General features: G+C 39.7%; 1 protein-coding gene across 1 annotated transcript; it reads left to right on the forward strand.

Moving 5' to 3' along the window:
- Positions 1–733: 733 nt before the first annotated feature.
- On the forward strand, positions 734–24972 carry AFG3L2 (AFG3 like matrix AAA peptidase subunit 2). The gene is made up of 17 exons (XM_069004400.1): positions 734–913; positions 5911–6010; positions 6482–6550; positions 7014–7129; positions 8042–8194; positions 10384–10458; positions 11865–11986; positions 14255–14528; positions 15083–15220; positions 16931–17084; positions 17679–17786; positions 17926–18051; positions 19064–19174; positions 19752–19867; positions 20803–21003; positions 22642–22836; positions 23950–24972. Exons 1-17 carry the CDS (start codon positions 791–793, stop codon positions 24190–24192), a joined length of 2424 nt encoding a protein of 807 aa, XP_068860501.1. The 5' UTR covers positions 734–790; the 3' UTR covers positions 24193–24972.
- The last annotated feature ends 63 nt before the right edge of the window (positions 24973–25035 follow it).

Here is a 25035-nt window from a genome sequence, read left to right on the forward strand (position 1 = left end):
ACCCTGGCCTGTATCAGAAACGGTGTGGCCAGCAGGACCAGGGCAGGGATTGTCCTCCTACTTGGCACTGATGAGGCCACACCTCGAATATTGAGTTCAGTTCTGAGCCCCTCAGTTCAGGAAGGACATGAAGCTTCTGGAGCGTCTCCAGAGCAAGGCAATGAAGCTGGTGAAGGGTGTGGAGCACACGTCCTGTGAGGACATGCGGCTGAGGGAGCTGGGGGTGTTTAGCCTGGAGAAGAGGCGGCTCAGGGGTGACCTTATCGCTCTCTACAACTGCCTGAAAGGAGGCTGTGCCCAGCTGGGGGTCGGTCTCTTCTCTCAGGCAACCAGCGATAGGACGAGAGGACATAACCGCATCAGCGGAGGTTCAGGTTGGACATTAGGAAGAAATTCCTCACAGAAAGGATAATTAAATATCGGAATGGGCTGCTTAGGGAGGCGGTGTTGTCACTGCCCCTGGAGGTGTTTAAGGAAAGCCTGGACGTGGCACTTAGTGCCACAGTCTAGTTGACGTGGTGGTATTGGGTCACAGGTTGTATTCGATGACCCCGGAGATCTTTTCCAACCCGATTGATTCCGGGATTCTGCGAAAGGCGCCCGGGGAGGGCGGGGCTCCGGTGGGTGACGGCGCTGGGCGCGGCCGGATGGTGGCGCCTGACCCATGGGGGGCGTGGCCTCCGCCAGGGGGCGGGGCCGGAGGGTGCCCTTCGGACGTAGAGGAAATGCACGCGGCGGCGCGGTGACGTCAGGCGGCGCGGGCCGGTGGTGACGGCGGGTCCGGGCGGCCATGGCGCACCGGTACCTGCTGCTGGCGCGGGGCGGCTGCCGCCGGGGGCTGCCCGGGGCCCCGCTGCAGCAGCTGCTCTGCGGGAGGGGCCTGCTCGGGGGGGCAAGGCCTTGCCTGGCTCAGGTGAGGAGCGAAGAGGGGGGCCGGGGGTCGAGGGAGGGCCGTGGCGGCGGCGGCCGGCCCCGGGGCGGGGGAAGGCGCCCCGCTGCCCGGAGCCGAGAGCGTCTCTCTGCTGCTCGCGGCCTTCCCCAGCTCGTCCTCACCCCGTTCGGAGGACGCCGTCCCGGCCTGCTCGGTACCGGCCCTTCCTGGCGGCCGGGAGCGAGGGCCGGTGGATGGGTGAGTTGGCGGGCTGGAGTGCCGCGCTTCCCGGGCTGGAAGTGGCAGCCGGCTGCGTGCAGGAGAGTTGTCTTGTAGAAGGAAAACAAGGCGACGCCCCAGAGCTGCTGCTGCACCCCACCGGTATTTAATAGAGTCTTAGTATGTTAACAGTTTGGAAGGGACCTTAAAGATTTTCTCGTCCCAAGTTCTCTACCGTGGACAGGGAACCCCTCCCACTACACCAGGTTGCTCAGAGCCCCGTCCAACCTGGCTTTGAACACTGCCAGGTTTGGGGCGTCCACAGCTTCTCTGAGCAACCTGTTCCAGTGTCTCACCACCCTCACAGTATATAATTTCTTCCTAATATCTAACTTAATTTCTCCTCTTTCAGTTTGTACCCATTACTCCTTGTCCTGTCACTACAGTTCCTCACAAAGAGTTCCTCTCTGGCTTCTCTGTAGACCCCCTTCAGATACTGTAAGGTTACTATGAGCTCTCCATGCAACTTTCTTCGCTAGACTGAGTAGCCCCAACTTTCTCAGCTTCTTTTCGTAGAGGAGGGTTCTTGGGTTCCCACTGGTTTCCCAGGTGCTGTGTTCCACCTAACTCCAAAGTTTTTCCATTGCTTTCTCAGGGTGGTGATCTGCATTAGGTGGGTTTGTGGCTGTGTGAGAGACTGAAATGTTAACAATTAATGACTGAGCGGTTTGTTTTGGGTGTCAGTGTTCTGGAAAAAAGCCTGATTGTTTGCATCCTGGGATTGCACGGTGCAGTGGTGCCATGGATCTGCCCCTACTGTTGTGGTATTAACTGATAAATCATTGTGTCTGTGTGTTCATTCTTAGTGAAATGGCCTTTACTGTCAGCTATTACAAGATGTGTACTACCCTTGTTGACAGCTCTAATACAGTGGAGGAGTGACAGGCCTATGCTGCTGCTTGGGAAAAGGAAGATGCTTAATTCCTCTGTCTTTCATTGGCATCTTGAGACGTTTGCTTTGTTTTCCTGTGGCATAGAGTGGTGAACAGCCACACCTTTATAGGTATGAAGCTTATCTCTAGGATGGTGATAATTGTGAGATGAATACAGAGAAGGATGTCAGTAGCTTTGTTCTCAGCATGAATATGTAGTTTGTTTTAAATGATGAATTTGGTTTTGTTTGATCAGAGCTGAACATCATTTCAACAATAAATAAAACACTATCAGCAGTGCTGCTGATATCTCAGGAAGCTAATTTTTGTTTCTTTCAATAAAATTTAATGAGTTCTTATTTGGAATCAATCTTAGGAAAGGGACTTTGTATACATTCTAGCATCTGGCTTTTTGTGTAGGCAGCAAAATGAGGATCTTTGTTCTATAAAAGCCATTACTTTTTAAAATTGTTCTTTCTTTAAGAAAAAGTGAGTAGCTTGGAATCATAGAGCCTTAGAAAGGCTTGGGTTGGAAGGGACCTTAAAGATTGTCTAGTTATAACCCCTTTGCCATGAGCAGGGACACCTCCCACCAGACCAGGTTGCTCAGGGCACCATCTAGTCTCACCCTGAACACTTCCAGGTTTGGGACATCCACAACTTCTCTGAGCAACCTATTCCAGTGTCTCACCACCTTCTAGGACTAAAGAATTTCTTCCTAATATCTAATCCAAATCTCTACTCTTTTAGTTTAAAAACATTTCCTCTTGTCCTATCACTATTTGCCCATGTAGAAAGTAACTTGCATTAAGTTGAATTTCTTCATCAATTTCTTCTTGTGTGTTGTCCCCTCTGCCCATTATGTTCTTATGTAATATTTTGGTGGCTGTTAGATAATTAAGACTTTCAGCTTAATTTTACTTTGATTTGGAACTTGATAACGGATTCTCTATCCTATTTGTATAGCTCAGCAAGTGGACTTTCTGTTCCTGCTTTGTGTAGCCTCAGTTTTTTAAAAACGGATTGTGCTTACAGAGTTTTGTAAACTTTTTAAGTAGTTCTGCTTGTGATCTTGGGTTTGTGTGGCACTCTGGACTAGTAACATCTTATGGGTTATTTTAATTCTAAAACTGACCTTTGTGTATTTTGCTTATCTAGAACTTAACATTTTAAAAAGTCTTGATTTTTAGGATGGTGTCACAAGGTTTGCCTGAAAGAAAAAATCAGATTTTTTTTGTTGTTTCATTTTACATGCAGTGAATTTTTTTGCCTCTGACTGGGAGACACTTGGCAAGAATTTCCTGGTAGACAGCCCAAAACAGCATCCAGTCAAAATGTGCTCTGCTTGCTTTCTCTCTGTTTAGGCAGTGGATGTGCTTATATCAGCTAAGCTTGCTGTGGCATTCCCACTGCCAGACAACCCAGGGACAGGCCCCGTATCAGGATCAGTATGATCAGGTTTTGTGCTGATGTTTTACAGAGTTCTTAAATATCTCCAGTGAGAGAGACTCCACAACCTCTCTGGGCAGCCTGTTCCAGTGCTTAGTCACCCATGCAGTAAAGACGTTCTTCCTCCTATTCAGGGGGAGCTTCCCGTGCATCAGTTTTTGCCCATTGCCTCTTGTCCTTTTGCTCGGCACCACCAATAAGAGCCTGGATCCATCTTCCTGTCACCCTTCCCTCAGATACCTAAAGATATTAATGAGGTCCCCTCTCAGGCGTCTCTTCTTGAGGCAGTCAGGTGACTTACTGAACATGCCATGAAGTTATTTGTTCCTTTTTCTCACAAAGCGACTTCAAAGCACTCAGCTCTCTGCATATTAACTTGACAGGTGACTGTGTGTGTTCATGGAATTTAGGATCTGTAGAGACAATCCAACAAGAAGCCAGTCCCGTTATTCAGGTCTGCCCCAAAGCTCCATCTGCTTATCCTTCTCTCTCCTTCATTAAACTATAACTTAATTGTGTAGTAAACCCATGCTGGTCTAGCCCAGCCAGACAATTAGATTTGGCTTACTTTAAGTTTTCTTTTAAACATGAGCAGTTGCTTTATCTTAGTTGGAGTAAAGCTTTCTGAATATTCCAGTCTCTTTGCAAATAAAAAGTAATCTGAATTTGCAAAAGAAGTAAGTCCCTAATTTTTGTGCATTATGGGAGACCACTGACATAGGAGAAAACCCAGTTGTTTCTTTGAGTTTCATCAGTTGCTGCAACATTCACTGCTGGTATTTGAACTATACGTGGTCTATGGCAAGCTCTTTTATTGCCCACATGGATGCATCCCACTTGTCCTAAAACTTCTAGAAGCACAGATGGAATTGCTTGTGTTGGAGGCCATAGTGTATTGGACTTAGTAGTTGTTCTCTACGTTAGCTTCTCTCCAGACTGTCTGCACTGCACATGCTTCTCATAATCAGTAAAATACCCTCTTGGATTTTCAGTATCAGATTTTATTCAGAGACATGGAGAGGTGCAAAATGAATGGCTTGACCAAGCAGCCCAAGAATTCTTAGCTCAGTCTGCAGCAAAAGCAAGCAATGAGATAATTTTGGTATTCCTCTTGGTTCCAGAGGTGGAACTACAGAGATGCTTGAAATAAGTCTAATGTATTTCATCATTTAAGAAGGGGTGGAGGGGAAGCTCCCAGACAGAAGATTTCAGGAGAGTTAGAGCATTCAATTAATGATGGCAGCATGCCTAGGGTAGTTCTAGTGTGCAGTTGAGTAATCAAAAGTTTCTTTAATATGCAAAAATAGGTTTTGTTTGCAACCACTGTACCTTGGCTATAACACTGAGCTTTCCTTTACAGATGTGGTCCTAGAGGTGTTAGTCCCAGGTGGATGTTTGCTATCTTGCAAGGATACTCAAGAGTCACATTTTCAGGACCTGTTGCTTTTCAGTTAGTGGTGTTTATTTTTTGCATTTTACTATTTCTGTGGCTCTTAAGGTAAATAGCTCCTAATTTAAAAGAACGGGAGACTGAGCACCTTTATGGGGCAGAAGGGAATGGAGACAGAAAGAAAGTCAGGGGAAATCTTGGTATGGATATTTTGTTTCTCAGTAGTGTTGGAAAAGCTTATGAAGGGGATTTTATCTAAAATATGTCCTTCTTGAAAAAATCAGGTATGATTTCCCTTTAATAAAATTGCAGTTTACACTTTTGGAAAGTATTCAGCTACAATAGCAAAATTTTGTTAAGAGTTAGTGAGTTTAAATATTTAGACTTCCCTCATTGCACTTAAATGATGAATAACAGTAAACAGCCTTAGAACAAGGTGCTATAGGCTTAGGTTTGTTGTGGTTTTATAACTGGATGTTTACCCACATAGGGCTTTAGGTCTTCTTTTTGAACTGAGATTCTTCCTCTGTGTTGGTTCCTTAGCTGGATGCAAGCATTGTCTGCCATATCCCTTTATTTTGGATTCAAGGATATCTCATGTTCCGAAGCTACAACTTCTTAACTATTTGAAAAAAAAGTTGCAGATAAAACATGATTCAGCACTGTGTGCATCATGGTTTTACAGTCACAGTTAATGTTGCACTTAAGTGTCATTCAGCTGGTATGATGAAATATTTCCCATAGAAATCAATGTGTATTAAATGTTCATAGCTTGTAGTGTTTTCTGCTTGGTTTTTCTCTTTTAATATAGAATGTTTTGTTTGTGTGCAAGATTAAACTCTGTTCTTGAGAATAAAAATTTCCTTGCTGTAGAATTTACTCATTTGATGAACTTTTATTTTTCCACTGTTGTCTTACTTTCTGGCCCACAGCCGTTACTACAAGGTCTGTTGTAAAGTAGTCTCTGATTAGCTGCAAGTCTCTAGTAGAGAGCTTGAAGATTTTCGTGGCATGTTCTTGTTGCTTTATGTTTCTTTTTTGTTTTTCAGCTCTGTGAACAAGTTACCCCTGGAGTTACTGCTGACAGAAGCACTGTCTTGGCAAGTGTAATCGCTGCTTGCAGAAGGCTTTTCTCTCAACCTCCCAAAGGTGACTATAACTTTGATTTGTGAAATGGAGCAGGCTGCTTACATACCTTGCTGAGGACTGCACTCATGTACTGTTTAGGTTTATTGTCTGTGGGGAAGGAAGTTCTTGTACTAACCAGCTGTTAATCTTGAGATGGAACATTGGATTTATGGGATTTTTAGGAGCTATTAAAGAATAGTGTGGTTTGCTCAACTTCACACTGTGCAACGGAGCTTTCTGTTGAACTAAGCTTCTCTATGTCTGGTTAAAAGATAGCTTTACTTCAGGTTATTAAATACATGTAGTACTCTCTTGTCAATGTAGATTTATTTATGGAGACCAGGTAGAGCTTTTCAAGAGCAAAGCTGGTTTTGCAGTCTGTATGTTGCTAGCTGCTTTGCTGGTGTATACATTCAGCTTGTGACTACTGAAGTGTGATGACAAATTGTAGAATAAAAAACAATTATGAGCTTCTTTCCTCTTTCTTAATAGGATTTGAAAAATATTTTCCCAATGGGAAGAAATCTAATGGAACTAAAGGTACACCTGGAGAAACAAAAGGTAAAAAAGGTGCTTGACTTCAGTTCTTTGTGGGATGTGTATTCATTAAATTAGATTTTGGCATAAAAATTGTGAGTTTGGGTTTTAGGTTTTTTCTTTATTTTTCAGGGAAGGTATTTCTGTACCAGTTTAGTTCAGAAGTGCAAATTTGTATGTTTTTATTATACATGATATGAAAGCAAAATAATGTTAATCTTCTGGAATAGTATTTATTTTTATGCTTCTGTTGGAATGCTGTCCCTCACTTAAAAGTTAACAGACCTCTCTTCTGGTCATAACTGTGTCTCTCTGCCACTTACTGGACTATATAGCTGGTTTTCTATGGAAAATGCTGTTTCTCACATAATCTAATTATTGTAGTATTGCAAACTAGTAAATTTTTCAGAACATCTCCTCAATATAACTAATAAAAGGTAATGTGAGATCGGCATAAGATGTAATGAATTTTTTTTGTTGTTGCTAGAAACGAAGGAAGCTAGTTCCAGACAACCTAGTGGGACTAGTAGTGGAGGAGGTGGCAGTGGTGGAAAAAAAGGTGGCAAGAAAGAAGAAACTAACTGGTGGACCAGATTACAGAAGGTTTTGACTTTAAATTATCTTTCTTTGTATTACTGTCTTGTCTTCATGAAATAACGTTGCTTTTTGCTTTAGCCATGTTTTTTGCTTTTTAGGGCCATATTCTGATTGCCTAAATCTTGCTCAAGCCTCCTGTACCAGGCATTTCATAGCAACTGGCTCTAGGTGGCTCCCCACTCCGTGCCTTTCCTGAGTAACTGTTTTGTGCATAACTCCAGAGGCATCTACCTCTGGTTCGGGAATGTTAATGAAGTTTAAGCTGTGTGAATGTGGTTGCCAGTAGTCAGTATTCTTAGAGTGGAGCCTCAGACCTTTAAAGGCCTTGTGTTTTGTTTCAGTGTCAATTTGTAAAACTTTCTGACCACACAATGCCTGTTAAATGTAGTTTGCTCTTACCCGTTCTGACCTTAATGGAATACTTTGTGAGTTTCCTCTTGAAATTTATTGCCATTACCCGTGACATAAATATGATAGCACCTGATAGTACAGTAATATAAAGAATACTTTTGGTGCACATATTTTTCCTCCTTCTTGTTTGTTTTTTTTTTTTTTTCTGTTAGTTTTTTCCTTTATTTTTTGTGAGTCTTGCATGCAGTCCTGGAGACCAAGGATAATTGTTTTAGAATGGAGGCAGAAAGGTCATGCAATTTTTTTCTGAAAACAGTAGTTCATAGATCAAAACTGTTCAATTACTATTTGTAAAACACTTAAAGATTTTCTGTTACTATAGTTCCTCAGTTCTAGCTGAAATTACTGAAGTGTGTTCATACAACAAAACAGACCTTTGTTTGACATTTTCTGTTGCAGCCTTGAGGACAGGGAATCAAAGCCACAAGGAGATACCAGAAGCTGTTTGCTATATGCTTACTGTATTACAGACTCTAAAATTTTTTTTCCCCCCTCTCCATTTCCTAGGGTGACATTCCATGGGATGTCAGGGAGTTTCGGATGTATGTAGTTGGAAGTTCTTTTTTCTGGACAATGGTTGTATACTACTTCTTCTTCAGGGTCCCTGGGAGAGAAATCACCTGGAAAGACTTTGTCAACAACTACCTTTCTAAAGGATTGGTGAGTGGGGAGGGGAATCCATATGAAACATCAGAGTGCTGAGGAGGCTTGTTTCTGCCTCCCCACTTATGCTTGTGTTCATGTGTCTGTAGAGTGAGAACTGGCTCAGAGTAATTTTTGAGTGAGAAAGGGATTAGCTTTCATTTTCATCAGTTCCTAGATCTGATGTTCAGGATAGATGGGTGAAGACTCATGTCATTTCAAGAGAGGAGGGGGAACAGCAGCTCAGGACAAAACTTTTGTTGCATAGCTGTTGTGAATGCTGGCTTGAAGGGGCAGTGTAGCCACGCTCTCTCTGGGTGTGGCTTTTGCAGTACAGGTAAGCTGACTGAATGGCTTAAACAGACAAGCCAGCTGCCTTTGGAAGAAGCTTACTCCTAACCTTACCACTTGCATGAGCCCATCCCTCTGAAAGAAAAGATTTTCTGCTTGTTTCATCCCTGAAATCAGTTCCCTGGGGAATCTGAGAAGCAGCAGCAAGAACAGAAAGGAGAGAGGGGTGGGGAATGGAAGAATCCCTTCCAGGACAATACATTGGCATCCCTTCAAGGGCAGTAAATCAGCCTGACTGTGTTGTAAAGTAGCCTCCTCTCTTTGTTTTCTCCTCTCATTTCTTCTTAACCTGGAGCCACTACTGGAGCAATCAATTTTATCATCAATATCCTATCTCTCTGTAGAACTTGGCAGCTTTCCACACTTGGAGTAATAGGTTGGTGATGCCCTGAAGTTCAGGAGATTGTGTCTTGCACAGGCTTTTTCCACTTCAGGAGCCACTAGTTCTTTGCTCTCTTCCCTGCCTGCTTGTAGCCTTGCCTGGAGATTAGGAAAGCTTTGGTTTGGTTTGTCCTCTAGGTTTCAGACCTAGAGGGATTTTCTGTTAGCACAAAACTAACCTTCCATTACTTTGGTAAGCTGCTGAACAGGGTGTTTCTTACCTTTCTTTTCTAACTGATCTCTGCAGAGCTGTTCTGTATGCTTCCCCCCTTCTGCCTAAACTGTCTTACAATCTGTCCTGTTTTGAATTGATGATTGTGTACATCTTGTGGAAAAAACCCTTACTGATAAATTTCTGAAGGAGTAAGACAATTAACTCTGTAAAAAGATTAGTATAGCTGTTACAATGAGCAAAGCCTGAAGCCTCCTTGCAGAAAAGCATTGTGAAAGTAGGCCATTGCACAGAACCAAGTTTCTTGTGTCTTTGTAAGATGTAGTGTGGATATTCAGACAGACTAAATGTGTAGCTGTTGAGTGCTGTTGGTTGCCATAGTGGTGGGGAGAAGATTGCACTGCTGGGGTCATGTGCTTTTCAAAACAAAGGGGTTCAGGTAGTGCTGCATGAAATCAGGTTAGTTCTAGAGTGACTTCTTAGCTCATGTTTTGCTTCAATTCTGCTGGAAATGGCCACATGTAGCGAGTTCAGGGAACAACCTTACTAACCTGTGTGCTGCTCAGGCCCAAATACTGGAACCATTGCTGGTTTTAAATGCTTTAAAGATGCTGAAACCAGTTATTTTATGGGAAGAGGAAGAAGAAGTGGAAAAATCTTTAGTTGACTTGTAAAGAGACCTTGCCAAACCAAAGAAACTAACCATTGGAGGAGACTTGTAAAAGAGAGCTTAATGGTATATATCTGCTAAACCTATAGCACAGTTCCTAGGTTTATATGGTATCTGTTACCTCAGTTAAATACTTCTTTATCTAATTGATGTTATTGTGTTTAATATGGTAGCACAGGAAACCCTTTCTATTAGGGAAAACAATTGTAAGAGCAAAGTTAAGATTTCCCTCATTTTGCTCAGTTTGGTTTGTTTTGGAAGCTGCTATAAGAGTCTGGAGTCATATAACTTACTGCTTTTGGTGTTTGACCACTGAGACAAGTAAGTATTGTTTAACTATTTCACTATAAATTATTTTTGCTGAGGCATGCATTGGGTTTTTTCTTTGAGAAAAGGGTATGACATGAATCTTTCAATCTAAATTCTGATGTGCCAGTATTCTTTTTTTTCCTGATTACATACATGATTCCTAATGGCAAACTGTAGACTGTGGAACTGTTCTCATACACATGATTAATTTTATTCTGCTAACTGGAAAACAGATTCACATTTGGTATCTGAAGCTCTTAGCTGTGGTGGAAGCGCAGTGACTGTAACTCTTCACTCAGGTTTTGTTCTTTTCTCCTCCTACAGGTGGACAGACTTGAAGTGGTGAACAAGCGCTTTGTTAGAGTCGTCTTTGTTCCTGGAAAGTCTCCTCATGAATGGGTAAACGCTTTTAATACATGTACATGAGACAATTAGAAGCAGCAAAACAGTCTTTTTAGGTAAAGTTTGAGGCAGAAACTCGGTCTGGAGCATTAATAATTTCTTAATCTAAAACATATTTTCTGCATTACTGTTACATTATCCTACATTGTGTATTTCTCATTTTACTGTACCAATTGTTTTACCATAGATACCTTTAAACTATGACAAGTGGTTCCTTTCCAGCACTTTGCTCTTTAATACAGATGCTTAAATAGGAAGAGCAAGAAATTGCTGAAGGTTCTGTATTTTTAACTGCTGTTTTCCATCTGCTCAAGAAAATCACAGGCTTAAATGCACATACTTTTGAATATTTTCTGTTCCAGACTGCTTTTAGCCAGTTAGTTGAGAAAACAAAAAGAAGTGTTGGTTTCCAAAGTACTTATTTCATGGAGTTGCTCTTCTAGTAGCACAGTGAGGAATAGACTAATGCCGGTGGAAGTTTTTCAAAGAATGATACCCAGTGGCAGAGACCTATTAAAAAATAAATAAAAATTTCATAGAAAATGTGGAAAATTCAAAGAAGCATTAGAAAAGCTTTATCAGGTTACCTCTTCTTAGGTGGTGGAGCTTTTTTTAGCAGTCTTTCTGAAACAAGGTCTGCAAGTCCCTCCTGGGTAAAGTGAAATCTGCAGCAATTACTTAATCAGTGAGTTTCAGTGTGGCTTATTTATACACCTACTCTTTAGCCCACATACAAACAGTTGCCTTCATTTCTCAATCAGTTAAACTCCTGTTTTTTCTTTTTCAATGTTAGGGTAAGGAGGGACAAGTCAGGCAGGTCATGGTGCAAAAGGGGGATTTTCTTGAAAGACCAGATCTCAACACATTTTGAAAGTAATGTCTGGATTTTTTTTTTTTTTTTTTTTTTTTTGGTCTATGATAAATTTCATGCTGATTTTTTTGTGAAGACAGCTTACTTTAAAGCTAGTATAGACTGCAGAAGTTTTTCTTAAGAAAAGCAAAAACCTTTCTTAATCAGAAGGGCAGAGACCTTCAGATGAAACAGTAAGTTGTATGACTGCTATGTTTCCAGGTTCAGTGCTCTGTATTATTCTGACTATAGAGCTCCCTTGCAAAGATCTGTTTATTACTTCTGTTTTTTTCTGGAGAAAATGCCAGGATTTACATCTGTTTAAAGTGCCCCCAAACCGTTGGGTGTTACCATCTCTGCAGAAGCAATGACAGATACAGTGTATTCAGGCTGGGAGGCTTCAGATTTATTGTGTCTCTTACATCATTTCCACACTTGATAAGGCAACTTAAACTTGGTCCACATCTAACACCTGCACAAGGAATTACCAGACTAGAAGAAGTTGTCTTGTAGTGCAGGTGAAGTTTGCTGATCTCTGCTTTTTTCCCAGCAGTACGTCTGGTTTAATATCGGTAGTGTGGACACTTTTGAACGGAATCTTGAGACTGTGCAGCAAGATCTGGGAATAGAGGTGGAGAACAGATTGCCTGTAGTCTACTCAACAGAGAGTGATGGGTAAGAAGTTGCTTTAAAAAGTCTCTGGTAAAAAAATGGTTGTGTTTACAGCAAAGAAGTAGATTTGTAATACACACACGCTTCACTAGGTGGCAGTATTATCAGAATAACAATCAGCTTGGGTTTATTTTTGAGTGTTACCTGTAAGAGAAGCTGTTCAGTACTTTGTCTATGAAGAAATCCATATCCTCTTACTCTAAATATAGCTTCTTATTATATAATTGCTTGTTTACTATAACTCCTTTCTTCATTTAAGCCCTTCCTCCCAGTGACTTTTTACTAGAGCAAGAGAGAGCCAGGCACAACAGTAGAGCTCCAGAGATGACGCTCATGTAGACTTTAGAACAGAAAAATTATATCCTAGTACTACAGTATATTGGCTGAGATATTCTGGGCATCAATTTCTGCCCAAAAATTCCGCATAAGTCAAATTTTGTGGCCTTGGAAAAAAGCAAGAAATTGGTGATTAAGTAGATCACACTAACCTGCCTGTTAGCAGAAACTGGAAGATGTATCATGCTCTTAATTGTTAAGAAAAATAGTACTGATTTACAGCAGATTTATAGCATTGTTGCTTCTTCATTAGGGAATAATGGCTCTAATACTAGATTCGTGTTCTTTATGTTAGCCTTTTGTAGCTGAATTTTATTGACCTGGACTTTAGAAGACAGTAAAAGTGCTTCCCTGATGTATTTTTCCAAATGGCTTAGAAGACAAACATAATAATGTATCTCAAGAACTGGTTTCTTTTTGTTCTAAGTGAGCAGTTTAAAAATTACTCCTGGTGGTGTCTGTGGAATAGGTTTTGTAACATCAGGAAGTTCAGCTTTGAGTGTAGTAGCTCATGTGATTTATGAAAATGGCTTATTTACCACTTCTGCTGCGTTTTCCTTCTTTGTACTTTGGTGTGCGTGTTTGGGTGTGGGGTTTGGAGGGGAATGTTTTGGTTATTTCTGCAGTGTGTTTTACCAAGCTGCTGCTGCCTGTTGGTCTTGGTGGCAGCAGGAAAAGTGGTGGCCTTAATTCTGGGCAGTCCTGCAACTTCAGGTAGAGGTTCTTATTTCCCTGTTCTACACTGCCTGCATCAGTTTTCTGTTTCTTTATAATGGAGCATGCTCTTAAGGATGGTCCATAAATAAACCTGTTGAGCCCTTATGGGAAAAGTGATGGTCAGGGCAGCACAGTGCTTGTGTGAAAAGGCTGCATGTTGGCTTGAGGCTTCTTATAATAGACTGCGAAAAATAGGTCAGTTCCTGTGCCTTCTTCAGCCTTGTACAGACCTTTACTTCCTGAATCCCTCTTTCTGACCACAGCTCTGGTCCTTTCTGTTCATCATGTATGTGTGTGTGTGTATATATATAGCTCTGCCCCAGGAATGCCACAGGAAACAGGAGGGAGCAGCAGCTACATATAATCAAAGTACTGCTGCTCCCTCTTGGATCAGAATCTGCTGAATACCATAGCAGAGGGAAAAATCCTTCTTTTCCTCTTTATCCCAGAAATGTGGGTTATCAGTAAAGCCTGGAATGTGGTCATTTATGACTGTGCTTCTTTTCTGGATTTTGTTTTTGCGGAGTGTGGATAGAACGTCTTGTGAGCTGTTTGTTGAAGCTGTTCCTTTTCGCAGAAAAATCTGTACAGTGCTCAGATACTATGATAAAGAGGACTGTGTTAGGGTTTTTGGCTTGTACAGAGCTGTGCTAGAAGGCTGGAGGACAATGGACAATGAATAATAAAGAAACCCCACACCCCAAGAAACCAAAACCCCCCAAAAAATCTGTAACCTTGAAAAGGAGAATGGAGACATTGAAAGAAGAAAAAAAATGTAAAAAACTTAAAGACCTAAGGGAAGAAGAGCCTGTATTTTGGAGAGAAATTTCTGCTTGAAGTAGTAGCGTACACTGACTGTATGCTATTTAATACAACTTATTTTGAGAACATAACCATTTACATAACTAGTCCTGTAAATATACCTTTGAAAAAACAAGCTACTTCTGTTTGTTAGGTAAAGCAATTTTTCTCTGTAAAACTCATCAATGTTACTTGATATGGTTGGTTTCAAAACAAGCAACTATCAATATAACAATTTGTTCTCAAATTTATTTCGGTTGTTTCCCATTTGAACAACCTGCAGAAATACAAACAATTCAAGTTAATTGAGTATTAGTCTTGAATTTGTTTGTTTATGATGGAACCAACATCTTTTACATGTTATTTGCAGTGCTGGGTTTTTGTGATGTGTTTTTCTTTTTTTGTTTTTCTCCACAGATCATTTCTCCTGAGTTTGCTGCCTACAATTCTGATTATTGGTTCATTGCTGTACACATTAAGAAGAGGTCCTGCAGGCTTAGGTCGGGCAGGGCGTGGAATGGGTGGACTTTTCAGTGTTGGTGAAACTACAGCCAAAGTCCTTAAGGATGAAATAGATGTTAAATTCAAAGATGTAGCTGGCTGTGAGGAGGCCAAATTAGAGATAATGGAGTTTGTTAACTTCCTGAAAAATCCCAAACAGTATGAGGATCTGGGAGCAAAAATTCCAAAGGTAGGGGAATGATGACTTAGACTTTATTCTTCTAGTAGTCCTCAGTATTCTGAACTGTACTAGGATTGTTTACATATGCAATGCTTTCCAGCTTGTGTCTTCTCACATTTAGAAAAAAAATAAATAGGCATTAAGTGCCAGCAGTGTAACTGTGGTGCCAGAAGACTTGCCTTGTGGAATACTTTATCTGTTCACATGGACCAGAAATGATGCACATAGAGGTATAGCATCAATCTTGCATTAACTTACTACATAATTGCCTTTTGGCTGTGCTGGCAGGGGAGCCCACCTGATGACACACCTTTCTTTTTCTTGTTTAATAAGTCAGTCAAAGAAAACACTGTTCCTGTAACTCTTAAGACAGCATGGCAGTGTTGTATCTGATTTGTTTTTCCTTTTGCTTGTTTAAGGGAGGGATTAATCTTCCGTTATTTCCCTGCATGATTTTGACTGTGGTGAAAGAAAAGCCAGTGGACTCAATATCATAACATGTTATTTCATAGGCTTAATACTATGTTTTCTTCATGAGGAAAATATACCTGTTTCTCTTGCAGGGGGCAATTCTGACGGGTCCTCCAGGTACTGGGAAAACACTTCTGGCTAAAGCTACAGCTGGAGAAGCCAATGTGCCATTTATCACAGTCAATGGCTCAGAGTTCTTAGAGATGTTTGTTGGTGTGGGTCCAGCGCGAGTAAGTCTTTGGCCTTGCTCTTTTCTTTCAGTACTGGCTATTGAAAGGATGTTGTCAGGTTTGGGAGACAAACAGTTTGATTACAGCTGAAGTTCTTTCAGATTTCTTACAAGTGATGCCAGATGCACATCTAAACACAAAAATCAGAGCTGTATCTTTTATTAAAGTTACTACGGCAGTTCAGAATCTGGTTTCAGGCCATTAAGGATGTGCCTCTTTTCAGGTGCTTAAGAACACAGAACAGCACTCTTCAAGCTCTGATCTGAAGTAAATTTAGTAGCTGGATCAGAAATATGTAGCTCATTTGACCACTGCTATGGGAATGCCTCTCCTGCTCTAAATCCTGCCTCTTTCTTTGAAGAAATTTATTCTCTTTTAGTTTCAAACTCTTAGCTGTAAAGAGTTTTCTAGGACACACAGATAAACTTCTGGTTGAAATACTAGTCCAGTGACTGATTTCTGGAGCTTGTGTGTTTTAAGTAACCAAATATATATATAATACATTTTTGTGCTTTTCTGCCTCAACTGTCTTAAAATAGCTCATTAGAAACACATTAAGTGTTATAAACAAGTTACTGATGGTATTTTATGGCAATAAAAATTTGGGAAAGTATTAGGTATCCTAAAATAATAGTGATACTCAGACTTCTGTTGTCAGTAGATACCTGAAATGCCCCAAAGCAAAGGGACTTAACCTCTCTGTACTGGTCTGTGCGAGTGCTTTTACCCAGTGAAATCTGCTGACACGACTTTGGCTGGGAATCGAGCCTATAGAAAACAACATGAGAGAGTGTTTTACTTTCAGTTCCTATTAATTTATTAAATAAGGCAGTTGTTAATGATGCTAAATTGAATATTTGTAAATTGGGATGTGCTACAACTAAAACTGCTTACACAGGCTTGGTTTCTTTGGTGGTTTTTGGCATATATGCATTATGGAAACCTTTAGTTTCCATAATGCATATACACTAAAAATAGTTGTATGATTCTGGATTTCTTCTTGTTCCAATGAAAAGATAGTTCACTTGAAGCATCTGAAACTTGTTTATCTTGTTCCTTCATTGTACTTTTTTCAAAAAATCTGGGTGACTTTCTGTAGTACAGCCTCCTGTCCAAAATTTGCATCTCTTCATGTCTGCTGTACATTTTTTGTCATCAGAAAAGCCTTCTCTAATTGCATCACTAATATATAAAATAGTAAAGCTCTGAGCTGCATATAGTTCTCACTCAGGTCAAAATTCATCCATTAATTTTTCATTTCCTGTTTGCTCCAGTTCGATTCCTCAGTTGTAGATCTGTTGACTCACTGAACTGGTTTTAATGAGGTCCGTCTGATACGTTTGCAAGCAGAGCAACATTGCTATGTTGCATCTGAAAGTCAGGTCAGATTGTGCTGCAACTACCACAGTAGTTAGGTAATGCCTTGTTTAAAATATGAAAGTCTAAAAAAAATTTCAGCTATCTACTCAATTCCTGAATACTTTTTCCAGACTTCTGGAAGTTAATTTAACTTCCAAATGAATATTTTGAGGGGAATTGAGTAGCTTATTGCCGTGAGAGCTGGCTAAAAGCTTTGGAATGCTTGTTTAGAGCCATGTCCAGTTATAGGGATATTGTTACTGTTACTGATGTGCCTCTTCCCCTCCTCCCCACCCCCCAACTTGAAAGAGTTACAAACCAGTCTGATGCCTTCTCTGTTCTTTTGTTAAGGTTAGAGACTTATTTGCTCTGGCTCGTAAAAATGCCCCATGCATTCTCTTCATTGATGAAATAGATGCAGTAGGGAGGAAGAGAGGAAGGGGCAACTTTGGAGGACAAAGTGAACAAGAGAACACACTCAATCAGCTTTTAGTAGAAATGGATGGTGAGTATTTAATGTCTAATACCACATTATAATAACAAGGCTATTGGAAAGAACTAATACGCTTGTTCAGACCTGCTAACCAAGATTTGGATTCTAGCTTAAATCCAAATCGTGTCTGTTTCCTTGTTTCCTAAAATAAAGAATGGTGACTCATTTTGCTGCAGCCTGGTGTTGTACTAAAATTCATTCAGAGAAAAAGAATCCTCATTCTGTATCTCCTAACTCTTTGTCGTAGTTGAATAGGCCAAAAAATTCTTTGCAATAAGACCAGTCTGTCTGTAAAAAAGTACAGCTAGCCATGCTGGTTCTGCAATTTCCTGAGCAGTTAATCTATTATTGTATTTTGAAGATAAAGCAGGATTTGATACAGTACTTCACAGAGCAGAGCCCAAGGCCATTTTCTTGCTTGTTACATAAAGCCGGACAATGCAGCAACAAATAGAAATATTTTCAGCTTTAAGATAATTTGTTTAAACTGTCAGTTCTTACATGACCCTGTAAACTGGACAGTCTTTATTTCTATTTTGTGGTTTGGTTTTTTTTTGCAGAATTTGTATTTACACAGCTTTTCTCTTTATCACTTTTCTTTAACAGGATTTAATACAACCACAAATGTAGTCATTTTGGCAGGTACTAACAGGCCAGATATTTTAGACCCAGCTCTGATGAGACCAGGACGCTTTGACAGGCAGATTTACATTGGTAAGTTTGCCTGGGCGCCTGTATCATCCTGTATTTGTAGAATACTGCTGAAGTCACTGCAGCTATGTAACTTTCTTGCACACATTCAATTTGAATATGTATGTGTGTGAAAAGTAAAACCATGTATTTTATTTTAAAGGACCCCCAGATATAAAAGGAAGAGCATCCATTTTCAAAGTTCACCTTAGACCTCTGAAATTAGACGCTGTCTTAAATAAAGATAACCTAGCAAGAAAGCTTGCATCACTAACACCTGGGTTTTCTGGTAAGTGACTCCTAATGCCACTGTTCTCCATTTACTATTTAAGCTGTAGATGTTTGATTTCCCTACTAATTCTGGTTTTCTTGCACCTGATCTTTTGGATGGCCTTTTATTTCGTTGTATTTACTGGCACAGCCTGAAATTCTCTTTGCCTGTTTGAGCAATTAGGCGGTTTCTGAAGGTTTCAAGTTTTGTCAGCTTTAGTCAGGGTGGCATGAAAAGGCAGTTTCTTCTGTCTTCAGTACAAGCAATTGGGAGGTTTCTTATTGTTATCACTTGTGTGTGTGTTCTTCCTTCGTTTGTCCTGTCCTCTGTTGCATTCATGGAGACTTCTAGAGAAGACCTGGGTTTTGTGGAGTTTATGTGCCTATTCTTTAGGGGAATTTATGTTTCTGGATGTAAAACCCAAAAAACTGGAATTTAAAATGAATTACATTATAAGCAAGTAATGAGAGTTCTCACATCCATCCTAATTCAACACTTGTGAATTCTTCACTGGTGTTTGGTCTGTATAAAACTGGTTTTGTGAGATTTGATTGTCAATGTTTCTGGCAGCTACAGTGATGATGTTTAAACCAAGTTATCTCTGCTAATAGTGTTAACAAAAAGTGGAGGCTTGAAATCAGTAATGTGAAAGGATATCTTCTAGAAATATGCCAATATCTGAGCTATACTGAATTCACATATAGGAAATGCATGCAGCTAAATATATAGTAGTTTAAGTATAATCTGTTGCAGACAGAAGAGGAAGGTGGGATGTGTCAAACAAGTACTTCAGTGGTAATAAACTTTATTTGCTGGCTGTCTACCTAGGAGAAAAATCCTAAAGCCTATAACTATAGTACATGCATTTAAATATATCTTGAATAATTAAGCTATTTCAGAGCACATGACCTTTAATTTTCAAGGTCAGTGAGAGTTTATAACAAACTAGTTATAGATAACCTTATCTTTATGCTAAACTCAGAGAAAATTGTTGAAAAGGATCGGTAATTGTTGCCTTCTCTGCTTTTAGGTGCTGATATTGCTAATGTCTGTAATGAAGCTGCTTTAATTGCTGCAAGGCATCTTTCAGATGCTATAAACCAAAAGCATTTTGAGCAAGCAATTGAAAGAGTTATTGGAGGTAGGTGAATTGCATCAATTGTTTCTCAAAAATTGTAATATGACAGGCAACTTCCTTTTTTATGTTTAGGAAGCCATGCTTTGAATCTTTGTCCTGTTCTTCAAGGGGGATTTTTTCCTCTCCTAAACACATCTGAGATTTAGAAAAGAACTATCTTGTCTGTATTGCTGACTTCTGTAATAAAGAAAGGGGTACAAAGAGAAATTTCATCAGGACACTTCTGTAATTTCTTCAAACTGGCAAGAGGAAAAGCTGTTTGGATTTAGGGATGTTTTTAACTGCTGCTAGCCTGAAATAGTCTAGAAAAGATTTTTAAAGTGCAAATGTTTTATTTAAATATTTGAATATTCTTAAGAACTTACTTTGAAACTAGCAAGTTTAATGAAGGAGAAGGTTACAGTGAAACCTGAAAGATGCAAATTTCTAAAAGTTGCAAGTTCGGGGTTTTTTTTTAAACTCTTTCCATAGATCATATGCATGGCCTCTCAAGTATTGCTCACCATCTTCCCAAATGAGGTAAAGGATTTCAGAGGAGAAAGGTGTGTCTGAAACTACTAATAAAATTTATTTTACCAAGGTTTGGAAAAGAAAACTCAAGTACTCCAGCCAGAGGAGAAAAAGACAGTAGCATATCACGAGGCAGGGCATGCAGTTGCTGGGTGGTTTTTGGAACATGCTGACCCACTGTTGAAGGTAAGAAGGCTAATTTGAACTTGTAATTTTAACAGTAGCGTGGACAACATCTTTTTCTTTGTGGTTTCTTTTGCCCCCTAACGTTAAGAAGATATTAAAATATATAATCTTAAAAAAAGCAGTGCAAGTGTGTCAATTTTAGAGTACATTTTGATTAATTTCTTGTAACCTTCTTAACTGTTTTCTGACTTAGCTGTTACATGGGTAGTATAAATGTCCTTTGAAAATGAGAGACCTGATCTTCCCATGAGTCTGCCTGCCTTGATAGCTGCTTTTTCTCTGAAACTTTCGGTACAGATCAATGGTTTAAGTTAGTCTTGCCAGGTTACACAGGTATACTTCAGGAATATAACTATAAAAAAGGTAAATTTCAGTTTCAATTTGCTTTCTTTTGGGTTCACAGCTTGACAAGTTGAATGTAAAGGAAAAAGCACCAAATCTCCCAAACTTACTTTAACATTCATAGTTTTGCATAGCTGTGTTTTTAATCTCATCTCAAGCTTAAAATTAATCTTGTACAATTTATTGCTGGAAGAAAGGTCATTAGTAAATGTGGAAACTCCTTAAACTGTTCAGAATGCTAGAGATGGAAAAATGCTATGTCTGTCACAGAGTATATAATACCCAATACATAACTCTCAAGGAATTGTGGGTTTTAATTAAAATGGTATTTTGAAAAGATATACAGTTTTTAGAGAAGATATGACAGTGGTCTTACCTTTCTTTTCCAGATATTCTAGTAGTTATTATCCCAGTTTAGAGCTAGCCAGGGCTTTTAGGGATAAAACACATTGGGGGCAAAATTGTAAACGGAAATAATGTCTGAATTATACCTCAAGGGTGAGTATGGTGTAGGTTGTGGTATTAAAAACTGAAGAATGCTTTTTGGTTTTTAACACTGGTCAGTTGTAGCACTCTGTTAATGTTGATTGTAGGTATCTATTATTCCACGTGGTAAAGGACTGGGTTACGCTCAGTACTTGCCCAAAGAACAGTATCTTTATACCAAAGAGCAGCTACTGGACAGAATGTGCATGACTCTGGGAGGACGCGTGTCTGAGCAAATCTTCTTCGGGCGAATTACAACTGGTGCCCAAGATGACTTGAAGAAGGTGACCCAGAGTGCATATGCTCAGGTATGGGCTTAAGTGAGACTTTTTTTCTTTCCTTTACTGTGTTCTTTATCTCCAACCTAACTAATATTTTGATATGATGCAGTTTCATCAGGTACTTCCTTCAAAAGCCTAGTTTCAGAAAACACTGTATGAATAAACATCGTGGTGTTGTTTAGAGATGCTGATGACTCAAGTATTCTATTTCAGTCTCACAACAGCAATCCATGCATTAGGCTTTGATTACTGCCCTACATCTGCCCACAGGGACATAACGTGTTGCAGTTGGATCCAATTGGATTCAATTACATGTGGAAATTGTATACTTTTTTTAAAACGGAGTTTAGTGCTCAGATTTGATCATATCATCCTACATTGACAGTTGCCCAGTGTGAGGATTCAGTTTGGATTCACACCTGAAATCCAGACAACCTTGTATTAAAGCACTGTTTGATGTCAGCTAAGGCTATGGGAATTAAGACATCAGTTTGTGTTTGTATCGTATTAACTAATGTAGATGAGTAATTTAAAATCTTATCAATGCAGTGACTCACCTAAGTGTATCTGTGTGCTACACACAGGTGTGTTACTACATTTCCTGCATCAGCACAAAAGATCTTATCTCATAAGATGCTCATAAGGTGAGCAAGGGACATTTTGGAGTATACTTATCTCCCCCTGTGCACTTATCCCCAAACCCCACCTACTTCCTGGTCTCAGGCGTGCTTCTTGTAGCCTCAGTTCTGGAAGTGAATGTGTAATGATATCCTGTTAATTCTGTGGGATCTTCAGTGACTCTTGTTCAATTTTAAGTTTAAAAAAATGAGTCTACTTACAGACTTTTGCACATGTTAACCAAAAAAAATTATCAAACTTTTCTTAAGGAAGCAGGTTAAAATGCTTGGTTCTAATGGTGAGATCTCTTTGAGTTCTGAATAGTCGTTGTCATACCTATGTGGATCTTGCTAGACTGAGAAGTGCTGCTTTAGTAACCATTGAATTGATAGTAGCCATGGAGTGAATAAATAAATAGCAGTTTGAACTTGCTTCTGCCTCTGTTGGAGCAAAATGCAACTTAAAACATCCATATTTGGCAACTGGACAAGTCAGTATTCAGTACTGAGGCAAGCAAGATAAGAATTGTTTTCACATTTGTAGAGGAGTGTTTTGGGATGAGGAATAGCATATGATTTTTGAACTTGATAGAAAAAGATCTTCAAGACCCTCTACTTTAGTACTTAAGTCACCTTATCTTTATGGGTGAATAGAATATGCTAAACTTTAGAAGTATTTTGAATGGCAAAACACATTTCTGGTAAAGGAGAAGAGTTTTACTGCTTAAGGAAGGCAGAAGTGGTTTTTGTGTAATATCTTAGTATTTAAACAGCAAAGCAGTATGCAACTAGTAACTACTAGTAACTACTTTGAAATGGTGTTATTTGTGTCCTTCACTTTAATCAATAAAAAGAAATAAGTGAAAGCCAACACATCTGTTAACTTAGGTAGACTTGAGTTTTCAGGGAAGGGTTGATGTTACAGGAAAAGATCAGGTTATAGCAAAATTACTTCTTCCTTTCGTTTTTGTTGGCCATATTTTACATCAACATACACTCAAATCTTGCTGTCTCTCCTTTGTTTATTTGATTTTTTTTTTCCCTTCAGATTGTTCAGTTTGGTATGAATGAAAAAGTGGGGCAGATTTCCTTTGATCTCCCTCGTCAAGGAGACATGGTCTTAGAGAAACCTTACAGCGAGGCAACTGCCAGGTTGATAGACGAAGAGGTGCGGTCGCTAATTAACATTGCCTATGAAAGGACATTAAAACTTCTGACTGAGAAGAAAGCAGAAGTGGAGAAGGTGAGCATTACAGTGTTTTTAGCCACTGAGTTCCAGATGGTAAGCCAAAATCTGAATTGAATGGAATTAGATTTAAAATAGCGACGATATAAGTATATGAGGAGGTTTGCTCAAAACCCACTTGACGTAATCTTGAGAATGTGTCACAAGACTTAAGTAAATACAAACTTCCATTTGTGTTGGAACACCTCTGAGCATCTCACAAGCATGATTTAGCATCCCTCCTTGCTTATGTGGTCAATATTCAGTTGGAAAGTTGGAGGGAAGAGTCTGCCTACTAATGTAGGGTTTAGTAGATGTGATAGACAAATATAAAACTTAAAAACCCAAAGACGATAATACCAGGATCCCAATCTTTTGGGCTAAAAGAAGCCCTTGTAAGCAGGGATGTTCATATGACTTCTTTTCTCTGAGTTCCTTTTGAATGTTAATAAAAATATCTTTGGCTTCTTCTGTTCCTGTCCCTTGGCTACTTGTGAGCTGCCTCACTGCAGCCGATATATGCAGCTTGTGCATATTCTCTTTCTTCATGCCACAAAACCTGATGCAGCAAAAGGATAATTTTCTAGACTAGGCATCCAATAGGCTTACTGACAAGCCATAAAATCCTGTTGTAGCAGGTCAGCATCCTGAAAGAGATCACTGAATGTGGTTTGTGCTGAACAATGAGCTCACTGACCCAAGGCTGCAAACTACCCTGGTACAGTATTCACACATTGGTATTTTATGGTGCTGTTTCGCTTTTAATACAACAGCAGCCTGACTGAGCCATCCCCATTGGAACACTTGTTTTCATCTATAGCTTAATGTCTTGCATCAGGAGCTTTTTGGCAGAAGTGGAAAGCTGCTGCTCTTAAGCAACAATAAAAGCAACAGTGACCCACAGTGAGGGCACTTTGCTTAATCTTAAAAGCAGGATTAAAAATAAGATTGTATTTGTTCTCCCTAAATGCTCAAGGGGGAGAAGAATCTTGTATCTAGTGAACTCTGAACAACCTGTTTTTTCTATCAAAGTTAATCAATGCTGAGTTAACTGCCTTAACAAACTCTTCCAAACAGGACAGCCATCTTAGGTATTTTATATGTGTGACATAACTTGCTGTGCTATTCCAGGTTGCCCTGCGACTACTGGAGAAGGAAGTGCTTGATAAAAGTGACATGCTAGACTTGCTTGGCCCAAGACCGTTTGCAGAAAAGTCTACTTACGAAGAATTTGTGGAAGGTACAGGAAGTTTGGATGAGGATACTTCACTACCAGAAGGCCTTAAAGACTGGAACAAAGAGCGTGAAAAAGAAAAAGAGGAGACAACAGATGAACAGGTCGCTAGGCAGATCAGAGGAGGGATGCCATTTTAACTGTGAAGTGTGTGCCCCGGTTGACTTGAGCTCTGGAAGAAAAACAAACTCACCTAGTTTGTACTTCAAAACAAAAAATATTTATTCAGCCAAACTGTATTAGGGATGGGTGGAGGAGTGATCTCTTGGGATGGGATAAGGCTGTTCTGCTTCCGATGTACATGTGTGAGATCCTCAGTTCACTGGTAAAAGGTGGCCATCTTTCGTTTGTCAGCTGGAGAAGCATACATGGGATTTGAGCTGCAGTGGAACGCCAGAACCAAGCCTCTCAAGCTTTGAAACAGTTCAGATTCATGCACAAACTTTGTGGCACTGGTCTTTTTTTTTTTTTTTTTTTTTTTTTCCCAGTCGTCTGTAAGCTTACAAAAATCAGAGGGTTTTTTGATTATTTATCTAAACTATACCTGTATGTGACCTGTTTCCAAAAAGAAAAAGAATCATACAAAATACTTAGTCAAATGTGAAAGTCTGGTTTGTACAAAGTACTAGCTTTGCAAAACTATCAGCTCTTTCATCTGACCCTTTCCCCTTCACATCATTTTGATTTTAGAGTTTGTCTACAGAGAACTGCCATGTATGTTGACAGTGAAACTGGACACTTGCTTAAATATATTAAAATGTACTCATGGTTCAGTGTCTTAAATTAAGTCTGAAACTGTTTGGCTCCTGCAGTTTTACCAGTCAGTTTTTTACAGAGTTCTGTAAAATATTGAACATATGAATGTGTTGTGTAAATACAGTTTGAGTCAATAAAAACAGTACTTTTCTGAACAAAGCTTACCCTTTTTTTTCTGGTTTCTTGGTATAGAATTCAGAACAATACAAACCTCTGTTAAAATAGAG

This window comes from Aphelocoma coerulescens, chromosome 2 (assembly GCF_041296385.1).
Source record: "Aphelocoma coerulescens isolate FSJ_1873_10779 chromosome 2, UR_Acoe_1.0, whole genome shotgun sequence".
NCBI classification, from domain to species: domain Eukaryota; kingdom Metazoa; phylum Chordata; class Aves; order Passeriformes; family Corvidae; genus Aphelocoma; species Aphelocoma coerulescens.